We start from the raw sequence: 10,125 nt of genomic DNA on the forward strand, positions 1-10,125 counted from the left end.
TGCAGATACTACAGAACATGCAGATACTATAGTACATGCAGATACTATAGAACATGCAGATACTACAGTACATGTAGATACTATAGAACATGCAGATACTACAGTACATGTAGATACGATAGAACATGCAGATACTATAGTACATGCAGATACTACAGTACATGCAGATACTATAGAACATGCAGATACTATAGAACATGTAGATACTATAGAACATGTAGATACTATAGAACATGCAGATACTATAGTACATGCAGATACTATAGAACATGCAGATACTACAGTACATGTAGATACTATAGAACATGCAGATACTATAGTACATGCAGATACTACAGAACATGCAGATACTATAGTACATGCAGATACTATAGAACATGTAGATATATAGTACATGCAGATACTATAGAACATGCAGACACTATAGTACATGCAGATACTATAGAACATGTAGATATATAGTACATGCAGATACTATAGAACATGTAGATACTATAGAACATGCAGATACTATAGAAAGCTGGGCTGTGGAATTCAAAGCAAGTAGGACAGATAACTGAAATCAGTGGTCCCAGTGTGAGCACTTGCTTAAGTCACATATGATCCTACTGTTTACACACCGGCGACTCCAGCATGCACTGCTATCCTTAGAGAGCTCAGCATGACCAGAGAACTAGCATCTCACCGGTGCTTCCCAACCCCGAGTACAACAAAGGCTATTTCATTTGTTATATAAAAACTCTATTATATGCATAGGGAAAAGGTAATATTGTTGTTGACCTACAGGTAGAACTGAGCTTATAAATCACTACCTGTATATTTTAAGCATTCCTAAAAGGAAATTTTCTTTTCTTTAGATTTTTTGTAATTATATTATTTCTTTGGGGCCATGGCACACATACAGAAGTCAGAGGACAAACTCAGACTTCACAGCAAGTGCCTTTGTCCATTGAGCTGTTTTGCCAGCCCACATATCTGTGTGTGCATGTATGTGTGTGTGTGTATGTGTGTATTTAAAACTGCATGATAGCTCACACTTACAATCCCAACACTCGGTAGGCTAAGGCAAGAAGACTGCTATTTGAGGCAACCTAGACAACAGAATACCAGGCTATCTTGGGATACAGAACAAGACTTGATCTCTAAAAAGTAAAGAAAGACATTTAAATTTAATTCTCCCAACTCATAGTTGACTTGACGGAAGTTTCAATAGAGAAAGGGTCAGAATGTGTCACAAATTTCATCACGCATAATACAATCTAAATGAAATGATCTTAGCATAACAGTGATTATCAGAACTTCTGATGTGAACTCTCAGCCTAAAAAACCCAATTTACTGAACAGAGTGATTTCTCAAAAATAAAGCCAGGTAACTTTTAGCTAAAGCTTACAGATGGCTTTGATATGGACTGTTGGCCTCCTTGTCGATCAGAGTTGCTGTCTGGTGACTATACCTACTTTGCGCACAGAGCCTGCAGACATGCTCCACAAAGGGTTCATAACGTGGACTCCAGACAAAGAACTGTGTCATCAAACTCTTCTGTTCTCAGCATTCACACTGCCTTCAGAGAAATGGGAGAAATGCAAATATACCAACACCAACAGTTAGGACAGAGCTGACACCCTGGGCACATCATGCCAAGCAGTCCCCAAGTTAAGAGGGCTAAGAATGTCATCAGAGAGCTCTGAGAATAATCCCTTCTCCACACCCTTCCACTGCAGACCCTAAATGCTTCTCACAACAGGGTTCTAAGCCCTGTACTTGAGAGGCTGAGGCAGGAGGATGCAGAGTTTTAGGCCAGTTTGGATTACATAGTGATACCTACTGATATAAAAATAAACAAAATCATCATCTGAGTACCAGGTTCCTGACCAGCATTTAGAATAGGAAGGTCGGCCAGGCGGTGGTGGCGCACGCCTTTAATCCTGGCACTTGGGAGGCAGAGGCAGGCAGATTTCTAAGTTCGAGGCCAGCCTGGTCTACAGAGTGAATTCCAGGACAGTCAGGACTATACAGAGAAACCCTGTCTTGAAAAACCAAAAGAATAGGAAGGTCAAGCTTTGCTTTACAACACAGCCATCGCTCCAATAGCACAACATGGCTACTATAGGCACCTGACTAATGGGAAGTCAGTATGTACTCTGACACCTACACTCCAGCTCTATCACTGTTCCCACTGTCACGGTGAGCGACTAGAAATGTCCTGAATGACTTGTCTCAAGCACAAGACTAATAGCCAATGAGGTAAGAAGGAACATGAGCACAGTGATAGTGTTCCACTCCTTTAATCCCAACAAATGGATCTCTGAGTTCAAGGCTGGCCCAATCTACAGATAGACTGAGTTTCAGAACAACCAAGGCTACACAGAGAAACCCTGTCTCTGGAATAAAGGATAAAAAAATGAGTATACCTGTATGAGGAAAGGAGGGTAGAGTTCTGTCCCTACTACCCCAAGAAACTGCCCTTTAAAGAGAAGAAAAACAAAAAACAAACAAACAAAAAAAAATGCCCACTATGTGCTCCAAGTTAGTCAGGAATTCAGGATATAACACAGACTGGCCTCAAACTCCCAATCTTCCTGCCTCTGCCTTAAACTACAGGGAATATAGGTAACAGGCATTCCTAGCAAAAGGAGGTTTGTTTAGGTACTAAAAATACAGTATAAAATTCTGCAGTATTAGGCACCTCAGGAATTTCAAATGTGTACATTCACGGAGGGTTCAAAGGGGAGAAGCTTCAGGTAGTGGATAAGAAACCAGGTTTCAAAAATCACAAGGTCAGTGGGTGACTTAGTAAATATACAAAGAAACAAAAGTAGCTAGCCCAGCTATAAGACTCTCTCCCCAGTCTGCTGAGTTTAAAAGGATGGTGTCTTATTTGTATCCCTGAAAAGCTGAAGGTGAAAAGGGTCAAGCCTCACATTTCTAAGAAGCAATGCTATATTAGTAACTCCAATCAGCAGTGACTTATGTTCTCTAGTGTACACACAGCATTCAAGGGTGGATACCAGCCAGTGCCTATAACTGCTGCTGTGCTTTCCAGGAGACAGTGTCACCCAGTAATTAAACCAGAGGACAGGGATCCCACTTCTCCCACTAACTTGCTGACTTGCAGCCAGGTAAGACTTTTGCAAACCTGCTTTAAAAGGTGGCTGACACAATAGTACATCAAAAAATCAGGGAAAGATATGTTCCTGTTTGGCTCAAATGAAAGCCATATATTTTTCTTCAGGACTAGTAACCCACTGCCTAGATACCATGTTTTATCGAGGCTGTTCTTCACCTCTTGAGAGGTGTGGCCATATCCTATTTGTAAATGTACTAGCATTGGGTACCTTTCGTGCTTTTTGCCTTTAAAAATTCAGTCTGTGACCCTCAGTTCCTCTAAAAGGCACTATGTGCCATCCATCACAGCGATAATTTTAACTAAATGTTTCCAATAGCAACATAAGCACAAGGAACTGTAGCCAACTTTTCAGAAACTATAGTTTGCTAGATGAACAATCTACCATAAGCATGGCATGACATCGTCCAATAGTAATGACAGATGTAAGAAAAACAGGCTCCATCCTTATTCGCAGAAAATACCACCAGACTTCCTGCTCCTCTGACTCTTTTTTGTTGTTGTTGTTGTTTTTCGAGACAGGGTTTCTCTGTGTAGCTAGCCCTGGCTGTCCTGGAACTCACTTTGTAGACCAGGCTGGCCTCGAACTCGGAAATCCGCCTGCCTCTGCCTCCCAAGTGCTGGGATTAAAGGCGTGCGCCACCACTGCCGGGCTTCTCTGACTCTTAAGAATAAAAAATGATTGCGTGCATTTATACTGCACAGCTGAGCGAAGTCTGCATCTTCACCTATGCGGCGGTGAGTATACCGCAGAGGGCCAATGAGACCAGGCTACCGTCGTTCCTCTGTGACACAGAGCTAACATAGGCACTAATGTATCATCCCAAAAAGGGTTTCTGAAATCCCACATTAAGAGGCCACCAGACAGGACCGAGGAAAAGTAAACAGCCCAGGCCTCGGACAGCCCGGCTGGGCAGCTAGCTGGGCCGGGCACCCTTGCCCAGGGCACAATTCCATCTCGGAGCACGTAGAGAATCTGGACAAACCTGTCCCGAGGTGATGCAAGGCTGGTGCCCGGCCCTAGCCTCGAAGCTAGTTGAGGGCCGGCTGGGCCCGCGAATCTGCAGCCGAGGCCGAGAGCCTGGGACTTCATGTCAGCCCCTCGCCAGAGTGACGGGACCCAGAGCGGGAGGGGCGGCCCGACCTGAGCGCCACCGAACCAGCCTCCGTCTTCCTCCGAGGCGGCGCAGCAGGTGCCTGCAACGCACAGGTGCGGCCCCGCCCCCGTGTCCCCGCGCGGCCGCCGTCGCCCCAGTCCCCAGCGCACCACAGGGAACCGAATGCCGGGCCAGGGACACAAGCCCTCGGCCCTGACGACTCGGTAGCCACCAGCCCAGAGGTAGGACGCTTACCTGGACGCCCTCGGTGCGGAGCGCTGGGGGCCGAGCGCCACCGCGGGCCAACAGCATCTCCGGCTGTAGTGCAGCCCGGCCCCTGCCGCTCCTCTCCCGCAGAGCCCCGCCCCGCCCTGCCCTCGGCGAGACACGCCCTAGACACGCCCCAGTCTGGGCGCTTCCGCTCGGACACCCATGCCGAGTGGCTCTCTCGCCGTCCATCAAGGACGTACTTCCGGGAGGTGCTGGGGGTCGGCGCTCGGTCCTGCCAATCAAGTTACCGCCGCTCGGGTGGGGCCGTGCTCGTCCCTCCCCTTACGTAATACTGCCCAAGACGAGCTGTCATTCAAAGAAGCTTCAATCCCTGGGGAGGCTGGGACGGAAACAAACAGGCACCCGGCCGCCATTGGACGTGGCGCGTGTCAGTCACCATGGATACCCGCCCAGAGGTTTATGCGGCAGCCACTATAGCCAGTCTCAAGCAGTGATTGCTGGTAGCTCTTGGCTCAGCAAAGCGGCTGCTGGTATCCAGGTCCGGACTCTGAGCCACTGGCTGGTGTGGGAAGTCTGCAGCTCCCTGGTAGGAGAGATGGGGTTTATTAATAAACTTGCTTAGGAGACAATAAGTGACAGAGTAGAATTTAGCTAAGGAAGTGCTGCCTTTAAAATAAACCCAAGGTTATCAGGCTTTTTAGAAATAAATCTGTAAATGTTTGTTCCCGGGGATTGACCTGCGTTAGGTTCCATTCCCATAACCAAAAAAAGACAACCCCATTAAACTCAATGGCCGTATCAAAGAACGTGTCTCTAACAGGAAGACAAACATCCTTAAATCCTGGCCTGACATAAAGCCCCGATTCTCCTCTGGAGGAAAGCGTAATTCTGCCCGGTGGGTAAGAAGACCCTCGGTAACAACTATTATCAAACAACACTGTTGTACTTAAGAAACAATTCTGGCAATATTTTGCTGTGTAAATCTCTCATCTGTCCAAATGGCCAGACTTGCAGCCTACAGTCTCTGTTTATACTGGGGCCTGCATCTCTTAGCCCCTACTTGATACAGGGTATGTCTGGCATCCGCCCCCTACCCTAAATTTTTCCATCCCCGGAGCTGTGCTGCCCTTCTTCCCAGATGCCCTTCCCTATGTAACTTAGCCATTTTGGTTGCCCGATCCTTTCAGTTTGCCCCTTACTTTCTTGGCCAACCTCTTAGCCCAAGCTGCCTCTCTTGGTTGCTGGCTACCCTCTAGCTCTCTGGTTCCATATCTCCTCAGATGGCGAGCTCAGTAGTGCCGTGTTTACTCTCCCTGATGTCTCTGCCTCTTGACTATGCTCTCGCTTTTATATGCAATAAACTTTGTCCTTCACCATACCTAAGAGCAATCACTTCCTTTCCTTTTTTTATATCTTCTTGTCATTCAGAAGGCAAGTTCCTCTTTGGCCATTAGCCAGAGCCAGAAGCACACTATTATTAAATAGCTTTTCTGTGTTTTTCTAGAGTGTAGAGAGTGAAATCTCCAGGGAGAGCATACTTCTCTGCTTCAGGAGATACAAACCAGGGCACCACAGTGTCACAAAGGTCTCCAGCACAGAAGTTGGTGGCACTCTCTCATGGCACTATGTAGCCCGCTCCCACATAGTTCTTGCGTGTTGCTCTCACTTTGACCTGAAACACTTTTCCTACTCAAATGCCTCCCACTGGGCACATTTCATGCTCCATAAAACACAATGGCCCCTGCCTTTCAAGATGCCCTTTTCTGGCCGCCTCCTTCCTGGTCTAGTTCAATTCTGTGAAGGCTGCCATTGGCCTTAATGCCTCCAAACTTGTAGTGGGACAGCCCTCTCATTCACCACTCAGTACTGAACAATCCTAGTCACCTTCCTCTTCACTCCCCTCCCCTTTTCTAGACCCAACATTTAGGTCTCCTTCTATCGCCTCATTCGGCGCCTTCCACTCAGAGAACACCTCCCTGAGAAGTTTACCTCTTCCATCTCAGTCTCCTCTAAGATGCTGGTAAATGACTTACTAAATGACAGGCTCAAACTCCCGATGGGGATCCCAAAGATAGGTTCTAAACTCCAGCTTCCTCCCCAAACTGAAAACAGCCCGGAGCCGCCTCCTCTAAGTCAGTTTGGATACATTCAGGAATGTTCCAGTCCCGTTAGTACTAGTCTTAAAGTAAAAGGCAAGAGAGCTGAAAATCCCTTTCTCTGGCCACAGAAAATCTCCTTTGGAATGTCTTTAGCCCAGTTTCTCCCTGGGTCACCTTTCTCTGCTAAGAGTGCCTCCGATTTCTGGCTTCCCCAATTCAATGTTCGTTGAGAGTTGACTCATAAAGATTCCTCAGGGCAGATCCCTCCACTGAGTTTGTTTCATGCACGCACTCAACTACCCGTCTCACATTGGATACCCCAGATACACAATCCCAACACTGGGGTGCTTATTCCCTTATATGCCAAACAACCACCGACTCCAGCTACTTTACATAGTGAGGAGGGGGTCCCATATTCTGAGGTGGGCACTAAGGAGTAGTACTGCATGTCTCATGGAGTGGCTGGTAAGGAAATGGTTGCAGCTGGGAGGGTCCCAAGGTCTACCCTGAGTCTAGCTGCCACAATTATGGGCAAAGCCATTTATTTACCTTGTTCCCCTGGACAATAGGGAGAGGATACACTATGCCACCGGGGTTCAGAACATATCACTTCATGTGGAGAGCAGATCCAGGGGCACCAGAGGCCAGGAGGAGACAATTCTATGAGTTTAATGACAGAGATGGAGAACTGAATGTGTTCCGGAGAATTTAAGGGCTAAAGTGGAGACAAGTGAGCCATGGATTAGATACGGGGTACGAGCTACAACCTGCAAGCATCGTCGTGGGATGATGATCCAGGCGTTTGGGTGAGTTACTGCCTGGCTGGTCAGACCATTGTGCCACGAAGCATTTGTGAACCCCAAAGACCACTAAGGAGCCATTTCTGATCTGATTACATTAGGGTCTCTTTGTTACAAATTCAGTTTGGGCTTACTCACCGCTGGCCCACAGGACGGTTTGGTGAAGCAGCCCTGAACTCTCACTAAACAAGGTTTTACAGGAAATGGAAGTAAGTGAGAGGGGTCCAGCCTGGCAAGCATCTAACTGAATGTCTATTGTAAGCTGGCAGGTGGGTGCAATCATGGACCGTCTGAAAGTACTTCCGAAACAATCAAACTAATCTTTGATTAAGTAGCTAGGGAGTAACTCTAGCCAAGGACAAGCTGTAGGATCCTTCCTGGTACTTGGATGCAGCTTGGGTTCAGCTGCAGGCCAAGTTCTCAGGCTCCCCCTCCTCCTCTCCTTCCTCTTCCTCCTCCTCTTCCTCCTCCTTCTTCCTCCTCTTCTTTCTCTTCTTCCTCTTCTTCCTCCTCTCCTTCCTCTTCTCCTTCCTCTTCTTCTCCTTCTTCCTCTCCTTCCTCCTCTTCTCCTTTCTCTTCCTCTCCTTCCTCTCCCTCTTCTTCTTCTCCTTCCTCTCCTCCTCCTCCTTCTCCTCTTTCTCCTCCTCCTCCTTCTCCTCCTCCTCCTTCTTCCTTCCTTCTTCTAAGATGGAGACTGGTTCTAAGATGGAGTCTCTTTGGCCTCCCATTCCTCCCTTTCTCTGGTAACTAGAAGACCTAATCATGGGACTTCCTGAAGCTCCTAGGCTTCATTCTGGAGAGACTGGTAGTGACTTTTCATCACCATAAGTTGGATAGTCCCAAGTCTTTCTTTCATGAACTGGACTGATTTGTTTAGAACACAGGGGTCAAAGGTGAGGAGCAGAAGTAAGGTGAGCAGAGGGCCCAGCAGGGTAGACATCAGGGGTCAGCCACAGAGAGCTGTGGAACCGTGATTCAAACCAACCTTGTGCCTGCTCTCTTTCTCTTTTCCTCTTGGCCAGGCCCTCTCTAACTTTGGCCATTGACTCTTTGACCACTCCAGAGTGGTCAACATAGAAACAGCATTCTGTTTCAGAGCTGCACATAGCCCTCCCTGTTGCATAGACATCAGGGGTCAGCCACAGGGAGCTGTGGAACCGTGATTCAAACCAACCTTGTGCCTGCTCTCTTTCTCTTTTCCTCTTGGCCAGGCCCTCTCTAACTTTGGCCATTGACTCTTTGACCACTTCAGAGTGGTCAACATAGAAACAGCATTCTGTTTGAGAGCTGCACATAGCCCTCCCTGTTGCATAAACAGGAGATCTAGCCCCTCCTATTTTAGAGTACTGCCTCTGCCAGGGAGCCCAGGGAATCTTGGAGATGAGTGATTCCTTTTTCTAATCTAAGTCAGTATCTATTGCCTCTCTTAAACCGTCACAATGTTTGTTTTGTAACATCAAGGAAGCTACCCCGGTTCCTGTGCCAGCCACTCCCAGTCCTATGGGAACTTCCAGAGTTACAACTGAAATTGGTTTTCACTTGGCTCTTGTGGGGACTAAAGCTGAGGTTCTAGGATTGTTACCCGGGAATCTAGGACTTGGTTGTCTGTGTGACAGATGATCCTGGGTAACAACTAGACAAGTATACAGGATTCTTTGCCCTGATGGGGTAAGCCCTACAGTGCTTATCCACCAGGTTTTGGTGGGTGGTAATAGTTATTGATCATTATCTGGATTTACCTTGTAGGTCTGGTTCCAAAGGTGGCTATAGACCCCAGGGACTGTCCCTATATACGTGCCCTGACCTATGGACTGTAAGCTCAGCCTAGCCTCACCAGTTACCTTCTGCACTCACTGGGGTTCTCAGTTTCAGTGAAGTATCCAATCAGGGCTATGCCTTCAAAGTTAGGGTAGTCTTTTCTGGTAGCTTAGCCAGCATGACTCGGCTAACTCAGGTCTGGGGGCATTGGCGACCTGAAAAGACTAGACCATCATATTCCAGAGAGGGTCAGGGCTATCATTACTCAGTCTTTGCATTGTCCTGGAGGCTTGGGTTGGGACCTTATTGGGGAAGATGGGCATGAGCCCTGGGGTTGGATTGACATCCAAGCCCACAGAGGTGATGGAGGTGGGGGTTTAGTAGGACACTGGGGTAGAGAGCAATTGGGGGTGTATGAACATAGAGTCAGATGGTGAACAGGACTCCAGGACCTTTGCCAGTAACAAAGTCTGAGTCCCCAAGTCTTACTGGGAGTCCATTTAGCCTTCTGTCATCATATGTGACTCTAATAAGAGAATTGCGTTTCTCCCCACAGCCCAGGGTATTGAGCCTAGTCATGGAGATGAGGTCCTTACTGGGGGGCCTCTAGTGTATCCAGCTAGTGAGTCATGGATTAGATATGGGGTAAGAGCCACAAAAGCAAGCATCATCGTGAGACGGTGATCTAGGTGCTTGGGTTGAGTTACTGGCTGGTCAGACCACTCAGTGAAATGAGAAATGGAGCAGGTTTGGTGGGGGGGGGGGGGTGGAAGGTTTGCTGGTCGAGGTGGGGGTGGGGGGTGATAAAACAATGAGTAGTTAATTTCTCTTCCTTTGTGACTGATGCAACCTTGCTTTTGCTGAAGCGTTGTAGCCGTTTTGAAATTTCCCATTGGTCTCCTAACAGGAAAAGAAAATACTTCTAATGATGGCTGTGTCTGGCCCAGCTGTCCCCAGGCCCCTCACAGCTCCTCACCTGAAGGTGTGCTGCTCACCAAGGGAGGGCATGAGGCGC

At 47.7% G+C, this 10,125-nt stretch overlaps 1 protein-coding gene across 8 annotated transcripts in view; it reads right to left on the reverse strand.

Annotated features, from left to right (window-relative positions):
* Positions 1–4,605, reverse strand: part of Aktip (AKT interacting protein) — an 11,241-nt gene extending 6,636 nt beyond the window's left edge. For 2 of the 8 annotated variants that reach the window (XM_028788228.1, XM_028788224.1), the window contains exons 1-2: positions 4,478–4,605; positions 1,459–1,558 (exon numbers count right to left, since the gene is read on the reverse strand). In XM_028788228.1, the coding sequence (XP_028644061.1) occupies positions 1,459–1,500 (42 nt within the window). In that variant the 5' untranslated portion in view covers positions 1,501–1,558; positions 4,478–4,605. Of the gene's footprint in view, positions 1–1,458; positions 1,563–4,111; positions 4,318–4,477 lie in introns of those variants that run through there. The other 6 variants (XM_028788222.1, XM_028788226.1, XM_028788227.1 and 3 more) reach the window with 4 other exon arrangements.
* Positions 4,606–10,125: the final 5,520 nt, after the last annotated feature.

This window comes from Grammomys surdaster, unplaced genomic scaffold (genome assembly GCF_004785775.1).
Source record: "Grammomys surdaster isolate TR1022 unplaced genomic scaffold, NIH_TR_1.0 125739, whole genome shotgun sequence".
Lineage (NCBI taxonomy): Eukaryota > Metazoa > Chordata > Mammalia > Rodentia > Muridae > Grammomys > Grammomys surdaster.